We start from the raw sequence: 23351 nt of genomic DNA, 5'->3' as shown, positions 1-23351 counted from the left end.
GGGCAAGGTGACTTATTACTTAAAGTTCTTGCCCCAAGCTGCCTCCGTTGCTCAATCCCTCAATCACTTGCATCTCAAAGGGGTACCTTTTGATTGGACTCCTGCCTGTGACCACGCTTTTCTCTCTTTAAAGTCTACCCCTTGCCTTACTCCCTTTTCCCTGGACCGCCCATTGGTTATGGCAGCTGATGTGTCAGCATACGACATTGGGGCCATCCTTGCCACCAGGATGCCGATGGCTCCGAACAGCCTATTGCTTATACCTCTAAGATGTTGACCCCAGCACAATGGAACTACTCCCAGATTGAAAATGAGACTCTGGCGATCATGTTCGCTATCCAAAAATTTCACACCTATCTGTTTGGGGCAAAGTTCAGCCTCCTGACAGACCATAAACCCTTGGTCACACTTTTCAGACCCTACTCTCACCTTCCAGAGTGGATGGATCAATGTCTCCAGCGCTGGGCATTGTTTTTACGTAATTACGCTTACACCATTCAGTGTAAGCCCACCGCCCACCATGCTACCGCAGACACTGTCATGTCTCCCAGCAGGCCCCAATCCTGCCTTTGACCAAGAGAAGGTCCTCTTCTTTCACACTGATTCCGCCCACCGGGATGCGCTGGATGGTCTGCCTCTTATGGCTGCTCACATTGCTGCGGCTACCCGCCGCGACCCTATCTTTCGGCAGGTTCTCAACTACGTGGTCCACAGGTGGCCATCCTATGTTACTCATTGGATGCAGTCCGATTTCAGCCCCTGGCACCACCTGTCCCACAGGCTCTCTGTGGTCAATGATGTCCTTCTGTTGGCCACAGAGTTGGATGCCCATTGGGTGGTTGGTTTGTTACACCGCAGGCACTGGGGTACGTCCCGTATGAAAGTTTTGGCTCGCCGGCATGTGGCATCGATGGTAATATTGAGCGCCTGGTCTGTGGGTGCACTGTCTGTGCGCATGCATCACCAGGTGAGCCACCCCCCTCAGTCATTTGCACCCTGGCCTGTGCCTCGCCGGCCCTGGGATCACATCCATATCGATTTTGCGGGCCCGTTTTTGGGGTCCGTGTGGTTACTCATTGTTGATGCCTACTCTAAATACCCATATGTTGTCCGCATGGCATCCACCACCACGGAGGCTACACTCACATCCCTGGCCCAGGTTCTCACCACTGAGGCCTGTCACACAAGTTGGTCTCCGATAATGGTTCCCAATTCACGGTCTCCTCCTTCCACGACTTCTGTGAGACCAACAGTATCAAACATATTCGTAGTCCCCCTTTCCACCATTTGTCCAATGGCACAGTGGAGAGCACTTTTAAACACCAGTTGACTAACGCGGTCGACAAATCTCCAACCACGTCGGCCCTCACCCTGTTTTTGAGCACCTATCGCACTGCACTAATTCACATATGCAGTCCGGCAGAGCTCCTTCATGGGCCGACCCTGCTCCATTTGCTGATGGCATCCTCCTCCTCCTCCCCCATCACAGCAATATGCCCCTGGCATGGTCATGTGGGCCCGCAAGTATGGGCGCAAGGTGGGTTGGACACCCGCCACGGTCGTCGTGGCCCATGTGCGGTGTGTGATGTCGGTGCCGACGTCAAAAGGGTTAGAGCGCCGCCATCATAATCAGTTCCGCCCGCATGCCACCACAGGACTCGCACTGTCGCCTCTTTCCCTACCTCCATCAGGTACGGACGTGGTCCTCGAGTCATTGTCCCTATCCCCGATTGCCGTCTCCCCACGGGCCTGCCACTGGCCCTCTCCGCCTCCGGGTGGATCGACGGCTCCTTCCCCTGCCCTGGACTCTGGATCGGTTGTCATATATGCCTCAGGCATTCCTTCCTCCCCACCAATAGCGATTGATGAGCCTGGCTCCTCTTCCCACTGCCACCCATCTCGGCACAGTCCGGGGCGCTTCCGCCCCTATGCGCAAGTTTCAGAGGGGAGTGATCTGGTACCGTGCACCGCGGAATTTGAATCCCCACCTGACGTCATGGATGTCAAAGATCCCTAGAGGTCTCTGCACCATCGCGCCTCAAGCTGTGGTGGTGTGCACCTGCTGGCCCGCATTTAGTGTGAGGGGGCCACAGTGGAACACATGGTTCCGGCGGCCAATAGTGGCACTCCCCGACAGAGTACTTTAGTGCCTGTCTCTCGCTCAGCCAGCCAGTCTAACCTTGCGTAAGTCTCTGGACACATCGCCTCATCTTAGAAACCTTATTTACTTTCTTGTTCTGTGTTAGGAGTGGACGTGGTTGTTAGGTTTTCTTGTGACTCCGTTGTTCATCTTGTTATTGTTCGTTTTATCCTTCATGGTCGTGTGTGTCCTCTTCCATCGTGGTGTTGTTCACGGGCTGCTCCGCGGATCCCGCTGGGTTTTCCGTCACTTCCACCCCGCAACCATTCTGATCGCTGTTACAACGTATGCCATAATGATTGGATGCAACCCATAAACACATATTCTGCCTGTGATTCCAAGTCAAGAAAACATTAAGCCAATAATGTAAAACAATGAGTCTCAATTTCAGATGAAATATATGATTTTAGAACAGACTTCCAGTAATGGAAAAAAGAAACACAACAAATAAGGAAAAGTGCGAAAGGTTGGCTGGACTTCAGTCTGCATAATAATGACAGTAAACATCAAGTATAACAAATTGAGGTTTTCATTTTCATAAATGGTGTCAAATATATTGTAAATGTTCAACAACATTATGAAATAGACATTATTTGCAACCCATTACCAATACCCTCATTTTGTAAGCAAAATGAATGCGAAGGACAAATACTAGCAATATTAAGCAAGGGGAGTGTCAACTTGCCAATTACCGAAACAGAAATGAAAGTGAGCAAAGTTGACAAATGTACATCTTTAAAAATATTCAGGGTGAACCAAAACTTCATTGGCAAAATTTCAGAGTTCATTCAGGGTTACCTTCAAGGTATTTTGGCATAATGCGCCCACTCTCTCCAGTGTCTCGTTACAGAGAAATAATGTAATTATAATTTATTTGATTTTTTACTGTGGTCAACTTTGTTCCCATGAAAAGATATCACAACAGTGATAAAAGCTGGAATACACTACATTTAGAATGTACCACACAAAACAGAGTAGTGCAATATCCCCAGCAAAAATTTAATCCTATGATACATTGGCAGCAGGAACGGCTTAGTGTTGTATCATTCAGTGAAGTCACATATGAAGTGCAAATCACCTAACTCAGTAAACTTATCCATACTGCTGTGTATCACTGTCAGTGCATAACTGCCAAGATACAACTGAGCAGTACTGAACGCAAAATTAAGGATGAAATCTATAGTGGGCATTACTACTGTCAACAGCAAGTACAATGAATGAAACAAGTTCGCTTCCAAGCCAAACATACAGTGCTTAACATTCTCATATGCACAGTTCTGCACTATTTGCAGTACAATACAGATACAAAGCTAACTGGGGCAAGAAATCAAACAAAACGCAATAACTCTGTAACAGGCCCCTCATACCACACTACTCAGAAGATGTGCCTCAGCGCGTTTGTCGGTTCTGTTCTGATTCATCCAGCTCACGAATTTTCTGAATATTTTTTCATCGATTTGAAGACTGGGAATAAGAAAAAAAAAAGAGACATGCACACATTCTTACAGAGAAGTAATTGCTGAAAGATATCTTGTGTTGTGTGTGTTCTCCTGCATAGTTTATATTGACTTCCCTTCCCTCAAGCATTTGAGCACATGCCCTTTCCAGCTCCCGTTTTAATCTTGAAGAAGGAATTTACGTAAAATTTGAAAGTGAGATTTAACAACACTTTTGAAATTGTGTTTCTCTCCTGCTCCATTAGCACCTATTTGGGCAAATATTTTCTCACAAATACTTATGCTTATTTGAAAGAAAAGGTACTACATCAAATAACTTTTGTACCTTAAATAATTTCAATGGTCACTGAAAGAAAAGTAAGCCAAAATCTTGAAACACTTTCATATATTATACTACATAAAAAGCAATTACCAAAAAATACGACCTAAGTAATTTATAAACGATAAACCACAAAAACAACTGCCACTGCTAACTGCATTAACTGAGTGCAGCCAAAAGAAGTGGTGGTGGTGGTTAGTGTTTAACGTCCCGCCGACAACGAGGTCATTAGAGACGGAGCAGAAGCTCGGGTTAGGGAAGGATATCGGCCGTGCCCTTTCAAAGGAACCATCCCGGCATTTGCCTGAAATGATTTAGGGAAATCATGGAAAACCTAAATCAGGATGGCCGGAGACGGGATTGAACCGTCGTCCTCCCAAAAGAAGTAATCAATGATATGTAATACTTGTTTATAAACTAAATGCCAATATATATATATATACATACACTCACTCTGCAAAAATGAATAGCACAATTGCAGAAAGCACTATTTTACTATTTACATCATGCAAAGAAGTGTAACTAGACTATGCTAACTATAGGTATAAAAGTTGCCACACATGATTTTCACACTTACTCTTAAATGTGCCAGATCTTCTAGCTTTGTCAAATCACAAAGTTCCAGGTACAGGGAATATACCAAGAGAAAGCCATACACATTAGCAGCCGAAAACATAATCCACAAAAAGCACATGGCAATATTGTACGAAAATATCATGTCATTCACAATAGATGCAAATACGAAGGCAAATAATCGGAACAGTGTAAATGCTGCAAAGCAATAAATCCATGGTACCATCTTCTTCTCATATTCCTGCAACAAACAACAGAATGACTTGAGAAACAACAGAATGATAGCCCACAATGAATGGTGTCATATCACAGATAACATTTTTCAACATGGATGTTAAAATGTGCAAACAGTTCAAAAACTGCATGTTATGTAACAAGCAATAGAAAGGTACATATTGGATAGAAAAATAAACAGATGGATAAAGGGCAGGAGTTGAGGATGTGATAGTGACTACTACAAAACCAAAGTTGAGACAAAGTGATCATATAGTGATGATGAAACAAGCAGGACAAAACTGCATGCAAAAAGCAAAAGATTATCACACATTACAAAAGTTACCAATAATTAATTTTCTTTCCAAATGATAGCATTAACACTGACACAATGTGGTGGGGGCTACGGTTTGTGAAACAGATGTAAGAGCAACATCTTCCTCATACAGTTCACCCCCTACACACATAATTTCTACTTTACACCATGCATTTAACACAGTAAAATCGAGACATACACATAACATGTGCTTTAATATCTCATGAAGGTGCCTTCTCCAAGATGTACATAGTTCCCGCAACAGACCAGAATGCATCATTATTCACTTCACACCAATAAACTAATGGACAGCAAAACAACAGTTAACTATGTAAAGGGCATTACACTGCTGCAAGAACTGTATTATTATTATTATTATTATTATTATTATTATTATTATTATTATCAGAGTTAGTAAAACATCTACAACAAATTAATATCATTTATCTTTTGTCACGTTAAACATGAAAGTGTTCAAAGAAAATTAGTTTCAGTTTAGTTAGATGCTGACGACGATGATGGGGGTTGGGAGGAGTACTAGCAAACATTTGATTACAACAATGGCACATGGTCTCAGAAAGGTTCGAACCAATGTTCTAAACAGAGTTCATTATCACAGACTGTATCAACCAGCATCATTTACCCCAATATGTAAGCTTCAGGCTATTTAAAAGTTCAAAACGCGATCCAAATAATCACATTACATCTGTCAACAAAGGAAAATAATAATAATAATTAGGCTTGGAGAACTATTTGGTATTAGTTTTCCTTCATATAACCTAAAAAGCCACAAAACCTGAAAGACAAATTTTACAGCACTTTTGTTCATCTTCCACCACATAATATCAGCAATATACTGTTATACTGCTAAGGCATGGATTATTAATGGGATATTTTTTAGTTTTTAGAAGCTCCACAACAGCACAACCTTCGAGCACCATTCTTTTAATTCAACTTATCTACTTCATATTGGTATACACACACAATGTCACATTTCAAGGGCTAATACAACTCCAAAGCAAGAAAATTCAATAGATTAATGACAAGAAATAAATTTCGAGAAGATAAAGGTTCAGTCTTACATGCAACAAGCTGAAATGCCAACTCAATATATTCACTATAATTTCCTGTGACTTGAATATTTATGAGTGTGCCCTATCTTTCCTTTCTATTTTAAGATACTAAATGTCCTTTTCCCTCACTATTTATGATGTTGAGCACTTTAGCACATTTTTTTATGATCATGTTTACATTATAAAAGCATAAAATTCTCCCTTTCGATTTTCCATCATTCAGCATAGCCTTATATTTCCTATCTTTCATCTAAATTACACACTAAATTATACTGCATATGGACGAGTTATGATTATAAATTGTAGGGAATGAAATGAATGCAATACTGTGTAAATATGAAATAATCCAATATAATATATAATCCCCTTCATCGAGCAAAGAACAGAAATACTTCTTAAACTATTTAAACAAATAATAGCTTTTCAAGACAAGATAACAACAGAATGACAACCATGTACTGCTGCTTAACATTTGGAACTTCATAATTACAAATAATAAGTTCAAGTCACCTTTCGAAGAGCAATAATTAGCATGATGCTTGTCACGAATAGAGCCATTCCTCCAATTAATGAAAACAATGCAAACACAACAAGTGCGTTTCGAACTGGAAAAAAAAATCAAACAGTGATTAGAAAAAAATTGGTCTTTGAAATTTTTATTGATATAAAAACACAGTATTTGCTTAAAATAAAATAAGAAAACCATGTGAGTGAACTTAACAATTCTCAAAACGAATGAAACATTTCAAGACAACATAGTAATTAAGGAGCACAATACCATTCTATCTCTGTATGTTTTACTACTGTGAGTCTTAACAAATAGTATTATTAGAAACATCATTAATTACTCTACTGAAAGTAACAATACCACAGCCTAATTACAATTACTTGATAACTGATTTGTGCCACATGCTGTTACAATGCTGACAACAACTGTCAGCTGCACCTAGGTTAAGGTGTGAGAAAAGAAAGTTGGCTGCCAAAACGGGCATATCAAGTGATATCCACTATGTCACAATAGTAACTCGTACTGTTAGCAGACTTAACATGTACACAACACTATTCAAACACAGCAAACTAACTGATGCTTTGTTGTGGCACAAAGACAACTGTGCACAATTTGCTCAGGACACTAAGAGTTCTGAACAGAGGAACTCAGATTTGAGGTATGAAGTATCAACTAACAAGTAACTAATCAGAGTATGGAAATATTGTGGCATTAGACATACACAAAACTGGTTCAAATAATAGTTTAACTGTTATTTTTTATATCACAGAATAGTGTTTATCATTATTAATTTCAACTGTTGTGCAACAAGCTGACATATATTGTTTATGTTTCATGTTCGACAGCATCCTAAAGTATACTGATACATGCAACAGAAGAACGTCATTCAATAATGAATGATCATAATTTTTTATGGTCATAATTTCTCACACTAGAATGAAATATTATGGTCTCCTGTCAGCTTTTTGTGTAACAAACACACCATACAAATTTCAATGTTGGCAGTCTGTTCCCACCTGTGAGTGAGACATACTCACAATCAGTATCACCTACTGCAACAGTGCAGATGGTTTAACTCATTTGAACATGGGACCAAATCAATTTCAAAGGAAGTTGGACCTAGTGGTCCAGTTAAGTTTATGTAAACGATACCACATCCTTCATTAGAGTTTTGTCTTATTGCAGTGTCTCCAATTGGTGAGTATAGCTTCTCTATTTGTCTTCTTATTTTGTTACCAATATTTGCCTCATTTATGGAAACCTATAGCTTTACACGCATCTAAGCTGCAGAATAATAAGATTTTGAAAGTTACTGTGTGACTAGTTGAATCTTACCATGCAAACTGCCAACATAAACAAATTCAAAGCTGATAATGTAATATCCGTAATGAGTCGATCCAGGAGTTGCCATTGCAAGGCAGTAAATATCAAATACAGCCGTGCTGATTGTAAACAGACTGAGAACCTGTGGAATTAAAATTAATCAGATGTCAATAATAATAAACTTGTCTTATACTAGTAAGCCTTATGCAGTACTTCACAAGTTGTGACAAAGACTATAGTTTCACATCAATATTATTGAAAAACACGTGCATAGTAACACAAATTCTAAGTGTGAGCCCAACAATTAAAGTATACGCTTACCAGTGAATAAACAGCTACCACAAGAGCTCCTCTTTGTAAATCAAGGATAATGGCATCTTGTAATATTGGTTTCTGATACCATGGTGTTTTTAATGATCGAAGTGACCGAGAAGATTTTAAACCTGCAGAGGACCTGTTTGTCATATGAGAATAGACAGATGGTGTCCCCATACTTGGGGTCTTCCGTCCATAGTTCATTGTGGAACCTGCAACAAGCAGCTCATGTTTTGATATATTAAATTAAAAGATACATTATCAGTGTGTGTAATGCAATGCTCAAAGAATATATTAGACAGAAAAATTATTTCTAGACAGGATAGTACACACAAATTTGAATGAAGGGAAGACATGCACATTGAAAAACTAGTCAAAGAGTTTAACAACAGACTAGTGAGTCTCTGCTGTAATTGGTAAGTTATATGTACCATACATCACATTTATGGTAGATGCTATGATGTCTCATACAAACATGAATTACATACGCTGGCCGTTGTGGTTGAGCGGTTCTAGGCACTTCAGTCCGGAACCGCCCTGCTGATGCGGTCGCAGGTTCGAATACTGCCTCGGGCATGGGTGTGTGTGATGTCCTTAGGTTAGTTAGCTTTAAGTAGTTTCTAAGTCTAGCGGACTGATGACCTCAGATATTAAGTCCCATAGTGCTTCGAGCCATTTGAACCATTTTTGAATTAAATACAATTGTGAAACACTATATGTGTATGGATACATTTTGGCAATTTGTAAGTTCACAAACCACTATTTATTGCTAGTCAAGAACTCATTTATAGAAAGGGTTGCAAAACAGAAAATAGTGTAACCTGCATTTAAATCATTACTGCAATCAAGGAAATGTTACAGATTGTACTGGAGTGGAAATGAAGGAAGAAAAAAGGGAGTGGTGGTTGTGATGGATAGTGTGAAAGAAGAGGTACAGAGGATAAGCAACTGAATAATGAAGGTCAGAATAAGAACAAAGAGAAGAAATATGAAGATGGTTCAGGTTCAGGTGTAAGCCCCTCACATGGGCTGCTCATCTCAAGAGAAAGAGTTTAAGGAAGAACTACAAAAGCAATTGAATAGATACAAGGTAATAGTCATGAGCGGCTTGAACATGCACATATGTAAAGAAAGATAGGAGTACGAAAATGTATTGGGAGCAGAAGGGTGGGAAAAGTAGAAATGGAAAGAGATTGCTGGAATTTTGCATGAGAAATGGCTTTGTGGTAGGTAACTTCTGGTTTCAGAAGAAAGAGAGCCACAAAATAATGTGGTATGGCAGGAATCTAGTGCATAAATCTTTGGTGGATTACATGCTCTCTGACTGGGAAACAAAGAGGAATTAACAGATATAAAGGTACTACTATCTGCGGCAATGGATAATGACCACTGGCTTCTTATGATGGACAATGAGACTCATGACAGAATGGAAGACAGACAACAAGGAAATGAGAATTAGTGTATGAAAACTGAACAACAAGGAAGTCAAGAAAGAATAACAAGATATTATAAGGAAAAGTTATCAAAGTATGCACAAAAAACAGGAGAAGAGGAATTGGGGCAATTTAAAAGTGATATAGTAGAAGCTGCAGTAGGTGTATGTGTAAGGACAAATCGCAGAAAATGGTAGAAGGAGACACTATGGTGGAATAAAAGTGTCAAGGAGTTAGTGGGAAGGGAGAACAAGGCCTTCAGACTATGGTTCCAAGAAAAGACTGAATGAGCAAGAGAGAGGTATAAGGAAAAGAAGAAAGAGCAAAATTCAAAAGTGACTGAGGAGAGAAGAAACTAGATGGAAGAATGAACAAATATTATGCAGGAAGAGAGCAGAGGAAATAAGAAAGTACTACGTGGAATTGTCAAAAGTAAGAGGAGAGGTTTGCGAGAGGATGCAATAATGACAGAAATGGGGAGAGAAGTTAACAACAAAAAGATACTGAATATGGTGTGGAAGGAGTACTGTGAGCATTTGATAAATCTAAATCTGAATGGACTTTGAGATGAAGATGACAGACTAAAGGAGATAGAAGCAAAAACTCTAGGGGTGGGGTTGGGGGGGGGGGGGGCTGCAGGTGAATGGACTAGGAGGTAAGGATGATAGACTGAAGGAGGTAGAATTAAAAACTCTGTCATGGAAAGAAATTGAAATGGCACTCGACAAGATTGAAAGGAGGAAAGGCAGGGGTATGGGCAAAGTAAATGTCAAAATGGTGAAGACAGGAGGGGAAGTTCGGAAAGAGCGGCCATATCGAATGATGAGGATGGTGTGAAGTGAGACGAAGGTATCAGAAGACTGGAAGAGGGCACAAATTGCCCCTATATTCAGACAGGGAGTAGGAAGGACTGCAGAAACTGCAGGTGAGTCACACTGGTACTGCAATGTGCCAAGATACACTATGTGATAAAAAGTATCCGGACACCTGGCTGAAAATGACTTACAAGTTTGTGGCACCCTCCATCGGTAATGCTGTAATTCAATATGGTATTGGCCCTCCCTTAGCCTTGGTGACAGCTTCCACTCTCACAGGCAAATGTTCAATCAGGTGCTGGAGGGTTTCTTGGGGAATGGTAGCCCATTCTTCACACAGTGCTGCACAGTGAAGGCTGGCACTAAGTTGGTGTTCCAAAACATCCAGATATGTCAGGACTCTGTGCAGGCCAGTCCATTACAGGGATGTTATTGTCATGTAACCATTCCGCCACAGAACAGGTGCTCGATCATGTTGAAAGATGCAATCACCATCCCCGAATTGCTCTTCAACAGTGGGAAGCAAGAAGGCCTTAAAACACCCATGTAGGCCTGTCCTGTGATAGTGCCATGCAAAACAACATGGGGTGCAAGCCCACCTCCACAAAAAATGCAACCACACCATAACATCACCACCTCCGAACTTAACTATTGGCACTACACACGCTGGCAGATGATGTTCACCGGGCATTCGCCATACCCACGCCCTGTTATCAGATCACTGCATTGTGTACCTAGATTCGTCACTCCACACAACATTTTTCCACTGTTCAACCGTCCGACATTTATGCTCCTTACACCGAGGTGTTGTTTGGCATTTACCAGCGTGATGTGTGGCTTATGAGCAGCCGCTCAACCATGAAATCCAAGTTTTCTCACCTCCCGCCTAACTGTCATAGTATTTTCAGTGGATCCTGATGCAGTTTGGAATTCCTGTGTGCTGGTCTGGATGGCTTATTACAAATTACGACCCCTTAAATTGTCGGCGGTCTCTGTCAGCCAAAAGACGAGGGCGGCCCATACGCTTTTGTGCTGTACATGTCCTTTCATGTTTTCACTTCACAATCACATTGGAAAAAGTGGACCTAGGGATGTTTAGGAGGGTGGAAATCTCGCATACAGACGAACGACACAAGTGACCCCTAATCACCTGATGACGTTCTACATCTACATCTACATCCATACTCTGCAAGCCACCTGACGGTGTGTGGCGGAGGGTACCCTGAGTACCTCTATCGGTTCTCCCTTCTATTCCAGTCTCGTATTGTTCGTGAAAAGAAGGATTGTCGGTATGATTCTGTGTGGGCTCTAATCTCTCTGATTTTATCCTCATGGTCTCTTCGTGAGATATATGTAGGAGGGAGCAATATACTGCTACTGAGCGTCTCTCCTGCAGAGTCTTCCACTGGAGTTTATCTATCATCTCCGTAACGCTTTCGCGATTACTAAATGATCCTGTAACGAAGCGCGCTGCTCTCCGTGGGATCTTCTCTATCTCTTCTATCAACCTTATCTGGTAGGGATCCCACACTGCTCAGCAGTATTCAAGCAGTGGACGAACAAACGTACTGTAACCTCCAGAATGAGATTTTCACTCTGCGGCGGAGTGTGCGCTGATATGAAACTTCCTGGCAGATTAAAACTGTGTGCCCGACCGAGACTCGAACTCGGGACCTTTGCCTTTCGCGGGCAAGTGCTCTACCAAGTTTGGAAGGTAGGAGACGGATACTGGCAGAAGTAAAGATGTGAGTACCGGTCGTGAGTCGTGCTTCGGTAGCTCAGTTGGTAGAGCACTTGCCCGCGAAAGGCCAAGGTCCCGAGTTCGAGTCTCGGTCGGGCACACAGTTTTAATCTGCCAGGAAGTTTCGTACTGTAACCTACTTCCTTTGTTTTCGGATTGCATTTCCTTAGGATTCTTCCAATGAATCTCAGTCTGGCATCTGCTTTACCGACAAATCTTTCTACGTATTCGCAGCACATTACACTTGTCTACATTGAGATTCAATTGCCATTCCCTGCACCATGTGTCAATTCGCTGCAGATCCTCCTGCATTTCATTACAATTTTCCATTGTTACAACCTCTCGATACACCACAGCATCATCTGCAAAAAGCCTCAGTGAACTTCCGATGTCATCCACCAGGTCATTTATGTATATTGTGAATAGCAACAGTCCTATGACACTCCCCTGCGGCACACCTGAAATCACTCTTACTTCGGAAGACTTCTGTCCATTGAGAATGACATGACTGTTATCTAGGGACTCCTCAATCCAATCACACAATTGGTCTGATAGTCCATATGCTCTTACTTTGTTCATTAAACGACTGTGGGGAATTGTATCAAACGCCTTGCAGAAGTCGAGAAACACGGGCCTTGCGGAAGTCGAGAAACACGGCATCTACCTGTGAACCCGTGTCTATGGCCCTCTGAGTCTCGTGGACGAATAGCGCGAGCTGGGTTTCACACGACAATCTTTTTCGAAACCCATGCCAATTCCTACAGAGTAGATTTCTAGTCTCCAGAAAAGTCATTATACTCTAACATAATACGTGTTCCAAAATTCTACAACTGATCGACGTTAGAGATATAGGTCTATAGTTCTGCACATCTGTTCGATTTCCCTTCTTGAAAACGGGGATGACCTGTGCCCTTTTCCAATCCTTTGGAACGCTTCGCTCTTCTAGAGACCTACGGTACACCGCTGCAAGAAGGGGGCAAGTTCCTTCGCGTACTCTGTGTAAAATCGAACTGGTATACATCAGGTCCAGCGGCTTTTCCTCTTTTGAGTGATTTTAATTGTTTCTCTATCCCTCTGTGATCTATTTTGATATCTACCATTTTGTCATCTGTGCGACAATCTAGAGAAGGAACTACAGTGCAGTCTTCCTCTGTGAAACAGCTTTGGAAGAAGACATTTAGTATTTCGGCCTTTAGTCTGTCATCCTCTGTTTCAGTACCATTTTGGTCACAGAGTGTCTGCACATTTTGTTTTGATCCACCTACCGCTTTGACATAAGACCAAAATTTCTTACGATTTTCCGCCAAGTCAGTACATAGAACTTTACTTTTGAATTCAGTGAAAGCCTCTCGCATAGCCCTCCTCACACTACATTTCGCTTCGCTTCGAAGTTTGTGACTTCCGTGGAGTGCCCCATTCTGCTCTCTCATGATGTCTAATGACTACTGAGGTTACTAATATGGAGTACCTGCAGTAGGTGGCAGCACAATGTACCTAATATGAAAAACTTATGTTTTTGGGGCTGTCCAGATACTTTTGATGACATAGCATGTATGTAAATATCCTGGAGAGCAGAAGCCAAACAAGAGCCAAGAACAACTCGAGAGAGGAACAGACCTGCAAGGTCAAATTTTGACCCCTTATTTGAAGTGAGGCAGCTCCACGAGCACCACAATGAATTGGGGAAGGAACTTGTGATGGGCTTCCTCAATCTAGAAAAGGCATAGGAAATGCTAGAAAAAAAAAAGGGAGTAGAAAAAGAGACAACAAGCAAAGTGGAAGAATTGTAGTGTGGAAAACCGAGTGTGTGAAAGTGGAAAATAGAAGGACAAATTACTTCCAGAAACTAGCAGTGTGAATCAGGGCATTGCATTGTCACTCTCCTCTACATCATGGCCGTGGTTGAGATAATGACTAAGGAGGCAGAAAAAAATGGAGAAGACAAGATGAAAGCAATAGTGTTCGGGGATGACTTGACGATATGGGTGAACATGGAGGAGATTCAGGAACAGCTGGGTGCTTGGGAAGAAACTGGGAGTAAGGAATGAAATTTAATGTAAACAAATGTGAGATCATAGTTACAACTACAAAGGAAGATAAGGATTGGAGATGAACAACTGAGCGAGGTGGAAAGTGTCAAGTGCTTGGGAAGAGTAATAGAGGAAAATGGAAGATATCAAATTTGTTTCTTCAAATGGAACTGTGTGAGTTTTTTCCCATAACAGTAGTTTTGATTATTTCTGCTATTCTTTTATACATTTCATGTGCACCGATTTGAAACTTTCTGTGAGAGCAAACTGGACGCTGGACTGGGATTTGAACCCAGAACCTTGCCTTTCGCAGGCAATGCTGTTACCAATTGAGTTATCCAGGCACAACACACGAGTTGCCTTATAAGCTCTCCTGCATGCCTTGCTGGAATAGCATCCTTGGAACAAAGAGACTGCGAAGAAATACCTCAGCCAAAGCCAAGATGATTGTTCCCAAATTGAATACTTCATTCTGCAGTGCTCTGACATACATTTAGTGCGATATATTTGCACATAGATGTGAACCAACACTTTACAGAAAACCTCAGCTTGCTAAAATTTGTTTCGAAATCATATAGTCAGCACTGGAAAAAGACTCAAATTGTCCAAGTGACTGTGTTAATTACAATTTTGTAAATGGTGGGCATGCCAAGAAATCACATGAAACAATACTAAATGCTTCCTCTGAGGAAATGTTAGAACTGATACACAAAGACAGCGTACCTTCATGGCAGATACTTCTGTTTTTTACCTTCATGGCAGATACTTCTGTTTTTGGTGATGTTCGTTTTACTGGCATTAGGCAATGATCCAAGGCATATTTCTCTCGATAATGTTTCACCTTCTTATGTTGGGGCCATAACAAGGCACAAAGCAGTTAAAATTTCAAATAAGCTCAGCAAGTTGAAATGCTCAAATGTATCCATGCAATGCTTAGCTCATGACATTCTCAGACTGCTCCCCAAGATTGTGGAATAGCACTGACATGTGTTATGGAGCTTTATTTAGTAGTAACACTCACAACTTGTCTAATTTTAATACTTCTACTTTTCTGCTAAGGTTGTTCCTGTGTTTTTGACTTTCTATCGTCTTTCTGTACATCCTGGCATAGAAAAATACTCTGGCAACTAGACAAATAGGGCACTACACCCTACAAGATATGCAGCTTCTAATGAAAAAGAACCAACTAAGGGCAAAGTTTTCCTCTCATCCATAAAAATGGTCACAGATTGCATCAGCAGAATACTCAGAGCACACATACTGACAAGATGTTTAACCAACAACAAAGGTATGTGAATACTTAAAAAATGTAAAGGACTACACCTGTTGCTTGCCACAGCAGGATTATATAAAATCCCTTGCATATGCAGTCAAGTGTACAGAGGAACTACAAAAATAAGCATTAACACTCATCTTGAAGAACACAATAATAACTGTCATCTGGTCAACACATTTACTGGCAGCAGCAAACCCTGCACTGGAACCAGGAAACACTAAATTCTTTTTCTGATAACAAGGTTTTATCAAGATCTAATCAGTATTATGCTAGCATGTACAAAGGGGCCACACATTTAAAAACACAAAAACAGCTTTAACAGAAAAGTAGAAGGATTGAAATTGGGTAAGTTATGGGCCTTAGTACTTAATAAAGCTTCATAACACATGTTGGTCTGCGATTTTAGACAGTGGTCTGATATCATCATGAACCAACTGTTATGTGGATACATACAAAAACTTAGGCTTGTTGAGACTGTAACTGCTTTCTGGGTTGTCACAGTATCTCACAATGTCTCCGGCGACAAAATGTTAGGCAGAGTATTACACCTTGCACCACGGCCTAATGCCCATAAAACATATCTCACAAAAAATGGAGATAAACAAAATAGAATTGACCTTTCGAGGTATGTCCACACTGAAACTGGTGTCGGTGGCCATAAGACAGTTGTAGCAGCAATTATTGCTGAATAAAAATGTTGAACTACATCTAAATACATACAGTGCATGGTGAGGGGTACCTTGTACCATTACTTGTCATTTCATTTCCTGTTGCACTTGCAAATAGAGCGGGGATAAAATGACTGTGTATAAATCTCCATATGAGCCCTAACTTTTCTTACATTATCTCCAAGGTCCTAATGGAAATTGTACACTGGCAGCAACAGAATCTTACTGTAGACAGCTTCACATGTCCAAGCAAACTAACTAAAGCAAGTAGCAAGGCTTACATCTTCAGTGAATCATATAAAGGAGCAGAAAATGTTTTAACGTTATGCTGGAGCATGAAGAGAACAGCTGTGCAAGTTGATCAAACTCTGGATACATATGTATTTATTAAAACAGATTAGCATTTAACATCCTGTCCACATCCAGGTCATTAGAGACGTAGCAACAGATCAGAATATTTCAAGGATGAGGATGGAAATCAGTTGTACCCTTCCAAAGGAATTATTCTGACATTTGCCTGGACCAACTACGAGAAACCACTGAAAACCTAAATCTCGATGCCCAGACAATGATTTGAATTGATGCCTTCCCGAATGCAAGTCTAGTGTGCTAACCACTGTGCCATTTTCCTCCTCAGTATATCAGAACAATTCATGGAGGAAGAAACTCTAAATGGTATACAGCCACTGCAAAGAAACAGCAGCTACTAAACAGTAGGTGTAAAATAAAGCATGTGGGTACACATACAAAGGTACTGAATGAAACGCATTTAGTGGTTCAAAGAACAATGCCTGGAACCTTTAACTATTACTGTGGCTGGATCGTATAAAAAGACCCCTTGCAAAATCAAAAGCAACTGAAGTCTTACGTGAAGACTATCACTGACATCAAAGTGAAAGTCCAGACATTCAAATATGACAAGAGGAACCAAAATGAGGGATAACAAAGCAAATGCAGAGGAGGAGAAAGGAGGAGGAGGAGGAGATTAGTGTTTAACGACCCATCAACAATGAGGTCATTAGAGATGGAGCGCAAGCTCGGATTAGGGAAGGATGGGGAAGGAAATAGGCTGTGCCCTTTAAAAGAACTGTACTGGCATTTGCCTGAAGTGGTTTAAGGAAATCACAGAAAACCTAAATCTGGATGGCTGGCTGTGGTTCTGAACAGTCATTCTCCCAAACGCAAATGCAGAACTCAATTTTCTAATGTTCCTTTACAAAGGCTGTTGCACTATCTACATCTACATAGCTGCCATTCATCACACCAACTGGAAATTTTGTTTAAGTCATCTTGTATCTTCCTACAATCACTCAACTTTGACACCTTACTGTACACCATGGCATGATCAGCAAACAACCGCAGTCTGCTGCTCTTCCTGTCTGCCAAATCATTTATGTACATAGAGAGCAACAGAGGTCCTATCACACTTTCCTGGTGCACTCCTGACAATACCCTTGTCTCTGATGAACACTCACCATCACAGACAACATACTGGGTTCTATTATTTAAGAAGTCTTCGAGCCACCCACATATCTGTGAACTTATTGCATATGCTTGTACCTTCGTTAAAAACCTGCATGGGGCAGCGTGTTAAATGCTTTCTGGAAATCTAGAAATATGGAATATGCCTTCATCCAAAGTTCTCATAATAACATGTGAAAAAAGGGTAAGCCGAGTGTTGCATGAACGACGCTTTCTAAGAACATGCCGATTCGTGGACACAAGCTACTTAGCCTCAGGAAAGTTTATTATACCAGAATGAAATTCTCACTCTGCAGCGGAGTGTGCACTGATATGAAACTTCCTTGTAGATTAAAACTGTGTGCCCGATCAAGACACGAACTCAGGACCTTTGCCTTTCGAGGGCAACAACTCTACTGACTTGAGTTATGCAGGCACAACTCACGACCTGTCCAAACAGCTTCATTCTGCCAGTATCTCATCTCCTACCTTCCAAACTTCACAGAAGCTCGCCTGCAAACCTCACAGAACTACTAGAAGCAAGAATATTCTGGCAAAATTGAAGCTGTGAGGATGGGTCATGAATTGTGCTCGCATAGCTCAGTCGGCAGAGGACTTGCCTGCCAAAGGCAAAGGTCCCAAGCTCAAATTATGGTCAGGCACACAGTTTTAATCTGCCACAAAGTTTCATATCAATGCACACTCCGCTGCAGAGTGAAAATTTCGTTCTGGAAACATCCCCAGGCTGTGGCTGAGCCATGTCTCCACAATATCCTTTCCTCCTGGGGTGCTAGTTCCGTAAATCGCAGGAGAGCTTCTGTGAAGTCTGGAACAATGGAGACGAGGTACTGGCAGAATTGAAGGTGAGAGGATAGGTTTTCAGTCATGCTTGGGTAGCTCAGAGTAGAGCACTTGCCCAGGAAAGCTGAAGGTGCCAAGTTCGAGACTCAGTCTGGCACACAGTTTTAATCTGCCAGGAAGTTTCAAGTTTATTATATTCAAACTGAGAATGTCATCAAGGATTCTGTAGCAAAGAGAATTTAGAGATATTGGTCTGTAATTTTGTGATTCCATTCTTTTGCCTGCACTGTTTTTCTTGGGACTTTGTGCTGGGTGAGAGATTAACGATAACTGCAAGCTAGATAAGGGGCCAGTGTTGTAGAGTATTCTTTGTAAAATTCAACAGAGATTCCATCCAGACCTGGTGATTTATTTGTTTTCAAATCTTCAAGTTGCTTCTCCATGCCAGGTATGCTTACGTCTATGCTATCCACATGGGAGTCTGTCCGATGGTCAAAAGACGGTATGTTTATATGATTCTCCAGTGTGAACAATTTCTTGAATGTGAAATTTAAAACTTTGGCTTTTGTTTTGCTACCTTCAACCGGCACACCAGACTGGCCAAAAAGGGCCTGAATGGAAGCCTTAGATCCACTTAGAGATTTTACATACAACCAGAATTTTCTTGGGTTCTCTGCTAGATATTTTGCTAAGGTGTGATGGTGGCAGTTTTTGTATGCTTCGTGCATAGATCTTTTCACAAATGCACGAATCTCTACTGACATTCACTTGCCGTTGTTTGTGTGTCCCTTTTTGAACCTAGAGTGCAATAGCCTCTGCTTCCTCAGCATCTTACGAATTTCGTTATTAAACCATGGTGGATCTTTTCGGTCCTTTATTCACTTACTAGGCATATAACTATCAAGACTACTATTTACAATCTGCTTAAAGTTTGCCAATAATTCCTCTACATCCAATTTACTGTATTGGTCATCAGCGCCCAAACGCATAAAAACAGGAACACATGCTTTGAAAGGACTAAGACGAACAGCGAACAAAGAGAACAGCTAAAAGACACAGACCTGACACAGTTCCAAATCCTCACATACGCAGGCAAAACAAGAGGAGAAGGAACACACCTAAAAAGGAAAGGAAACACAAGGAAAGGAGAACAGAAATCGAAGGGAAACAAGGAGGTAATCGCGACTGACGGACCTCTTACCTAAAACCTGGGTGAGCCAGTCACACAGCAGCACATTAAAACCCTCTCCCTAAAATACGAGGCAAGAAATTGGACAGGACACAAAACCGTAAGACCTTAACCACAGTCGTTGCGTCGTCTTGCAAAATAGATGGCAAATCTGGTGGCAAAAAAACCACCGCCCTCTGGTCAGAGAGTAAAAGACAGTCAAGTAAAACGTGGCGGACAGTAATCTGGACGCCACAAACACTGCAGATTGGGGGGTCCTCCCGCCGGAGTAAAAAACCATACGTTAAGGGACTCTGCCCGATGCGGAGACGAGTCAGGAGAACCACATCCCGCCTGCATGACTGGTGGGACGTACGCCATGGCCGCATGGTGGCCTTGACCAGGCGCAGCTTATTTTCACCGACTGCCAGCCACTCCTCTTCCCACTCTGCTTGCACCCCTCGAGCGAGGCCAGCATGTTTGATAGCCACCAGCAAGGATGCCTCCATATATCGGATAGCCTCCCCCCCCCCCCCCCAGCTCCGGCAGACATACCAAGCAATCCAGCCCCAAATGCTATCTGGCTAAGGTGCTGCATAACGCGCTTAACACTGGAACTCCCAATAACCAGTGAACTGCTCTCCCCGTGTGTCTGCTTGGACCCTGCTGAAGGAGCGACCATCTGACTACTCACAGGACGAATGGGCAAGGCTAGGAGGCCAGTCTCCACATTGGGCCTCCACCTCAAGTGACACGAACGCATTACTACCCACCACTCATCCTGCTGCGAGGGCGGATCCACTGCGTCATGTACAATTTGTGGTGCCTTGGAGGCAGAGCCCATAGATAAAACAAGTGACATCTGAGTTGTCCCAAGCGACGTGTCAGATTCTCCACCACCACTACACCCCGAGACAGCAGCTTGTAGAATGACTGACCACAACCAATAGCATGTTCAGCTGTTTGCGAACTGCAGCCAGCTGCTCTTGTGTGTGCACATAGCAAGCACACATCCTATCCATTTGAGCAAAACTAACTGAATAAGTGGACTATAAAAGCAGACAATGCTCGATATGCAACTTGCTAACCTCCTGATGTATCACCAATAGACATGATGTATTAAAGAACTATGTAGTGAGCTGTTCAGTAACTGTTTCACTAAAGATTAAATGAATTTACACTTACAAAAACAAGATTAGTACTCTCAAATAGAGAAATGTGCACGAAATTTAATAAATGTACTACATGGAAAACAAAGGAAAGGATGAACACTTAACCTGTCGCTCTGTACATGCACTCTTATCACTGTCAAGAGCTGGAGCCTGACTGGCTGGCTTACTAAATGATTGGACAGTTGCTTTCAAAACGAAACAAATGAGCAACAAATGCGCTACAGACTGAATGAATTTACATTTACAAAAATGCAATATTAACCCTCTTAGAGAAACACCCACAAAATTTAATAACTATAGTACGTGAAAAACACAGAAAAGGATAAACATTTAACTTGCCGCTCTGAAGACGCACTTGTATCACAGCAGAGAGCTGGAATCAGACTGGACTATATCCAGATGTCCTCGTACAGTATTCTGCTTTGAAAAATAACCAAAAATCTCGACATTGTCAACTCTAGGAGCCTTCTATCAATACCATCTGACAACAAAATAAAGATGAAGTCTCCACAAACAATGACTGTCTATGTACATCTTGGTAAGTAAGTGCGTTTACGTAGCTTAGGATTTTCATGCTGATGAACTGTAAACTGTCAGTATTATAAGCTTGGGTGTTTCCATATCCATTATTGTGGCACAGCATTCAAACAGCTGCTTAACATAGTATCCATTAACATGAAGGTTCAGGAGGCTAGTATGTGACGGGACTGCTCCCACCACCCTCAAATTAAAAACACTGTTGGGGCCCACAGACCAATTTGTAGCATAGCCAAAGGTCTGTGTTAGGTTCGAAGCTGCCAATCTGGTTGACAGTTGGAGAAGTTAGTGTATCTGAAATAAGGTTGTGGTAAGATATTAATCTGTAGTGTAGCACGATATCTACATTCATGCCACATTTAACACATTTTTTTCATTTATAAAAACTAAAACTACAAGGTAGATTCAGGAAACCTTCGTTCGATAATGGACAAGCCTCTATGTATTTTGCTGTATATTATGTACATATATCACACATAAACTACAAGAAACAGAAGATTGGGAGGGCATTTTTTTCTTAGTTGGTTATTAGGCTGTATTCTTATTCTTAAATGGGCTATAACTGAGGGCACACATACGAGTGAAAATTGTCAGTTAATAGCATCTGCCGGCAATAAATGACAACAAGGATACGGCACAAAAATATGAATAATGCACAAAATTTGGATCGTAGATTAATCAACTAACTGACAACAAATAATTTATTCGAAACAAGTTTCACTCATTGCTCAGTGTTTAAAATACAACTTGTCCCATAAATACTTACGTTTGTTGTTTGCAAATAAGCCTGCACTCAAACAAACGTCAATACAATGCCTAATTCAGAAAACCAAATAAACAATCCAATCCAGTAAATAATTAGCCACTGAAGAACATTTAGCCGATTTAAATCATAAAGTGAATTATCTGGTGAATGTTGCCACTGTACAAGCAAAGCGATTAAAAAGAAAATTGCACTCCGCACTGTGTTTATTAATGATTGCGACAATAATTGCGGTTACGAAGAACAACAACACGCCCATAAGTCCAAAGATATACATTCCACAATTAAAGACATTAGCGTCTAACTATCTCTGGAATAAAAAATTAATTCCTTCGTGTTCGTAGACCATAGATATTATTTACGTTCTATGTCCATGTTCCTCCCGCAGTCTAATCTCTACAGAACGGGTGTAGCTTTACATGCGTCACATCTTCCGAAACACGAAAACTGAGTTTCGGAAACCGTTATGTCGTGTTTACACGTGAAGGTCTGCATCACATTTGCTAGCCCAGTTAAATATGGTGCCTGGAAAACAGCTGATAGAGTTTATGATTTCGTCACCACAATCGCTATTTATCTGAAATTAGACGAGGTGTAGACAGCTCCAGTGTAATATTTCTTCTTATCTTTCACCGTACATAAAGGCACTCCATGTTTATTAGCTGGAAATTTTGAAAAAAAAAACACCAACACAAACCTGACAGCCCAAGCACTTTTTAAAACCGGCTGTGTTTACATGGTATCGAAAATCGATTGCGGAAATGGAAAACCAGCAACCAGAAGCGGGTTTCCAGAACCGATTTCAAAATGTTTTTCATGACCACCCAGAAGCGGTTTTGGGAAATCGGTTTAAGCCCGGTCCACACGCAACGTTCTGTCTGCACAGGCATCGGCGCAGATGTCTGTACATGCAAAAGATCTCTGCAAATGTGGTGTGTTCACACGACACAAACCCCAATCGACTACTCGCCCGCCATCTGTCGGTGTAGAAAAGAAATCAGCAGCAAGCGACTACGCTCCCCGTAAACGTCAAAAATTTAATTCAGTTATTTTGAAATATATAAATGGAGGAAGTTCTGTTGTGGTCTGTATTCGCAACTTGTGTTGCAAAAAACATTCAGACCAACCGCAGGAAACAGAGAAAGCGGTCAAAATGGTGTAGACAGTGGCTGCTAAAGCGAAAGCAGTTTTCTCACGTAAATTTACTGCGAGAGTTGCAGGGCGAACCTAACGGCTGGCGAAATTATTT

At 41.5% G+C, this 23351-nt stretch overlaps 1 protein-coding gene across 2 annotated transcripts in view; it reads right to left on the bottom strand.

Moving 5' to 3' along the window:
- Positions 1-22602, bottom strand: part of LOC126285391 (uncharacterized) — a 33269-nt gene extending 10667 nt beyond the window's left edge. The window contains exons 1-5 of one of the 2 annotated variants that reach the window (XR_007551637.1): positions 22106-22403; positions 8244-8449; positions 7935-8064; positions 6602-6696; positions 4494-4730 (exon numbers count right to left, since the gene is read on the bottom strand). Coding sequence is in view for 1 of the 2 variants with exons in the window: in XM_049984735.1 (XP_049840692.1) it covers positions 4494-4730; positions 6602-6696; positions 7935-8064; positions 8244-8441 (660 nt within the window). In the remaining variant the exon portion in view is untranslated. Of the gene's footprint in view, positions 1-4493; positions 4731-6601; positions 6697-7934; positions 8065-8243; positions 8450-22105 lie in introns of both variants that reach the window. The other variant, XM_049984735.1, reaches the window with a different exon arrangement.
- Positions 22603-23351: the final 749 nt, after the last annotated feature.

The sequence above is a fragment of the Schistocerca gregaria genome, chromosome 8 (genome assembly GCF_023897955.1).
Source record: "Schistocerca gregaria isolate iqSchGreg1 chromosome 8, iqSchGreg1.2, whole genome shotgun sequence".
Lineage (NCBI taxonomy): Eukaryota > Metazoa > Arthropoda > Insecta > Orthoptera > Acrididae > Schistocerca > Schistocerca gregaria.
This window is presented reverse-complemented; position numbering and strand designations above follow the sequence as displayed.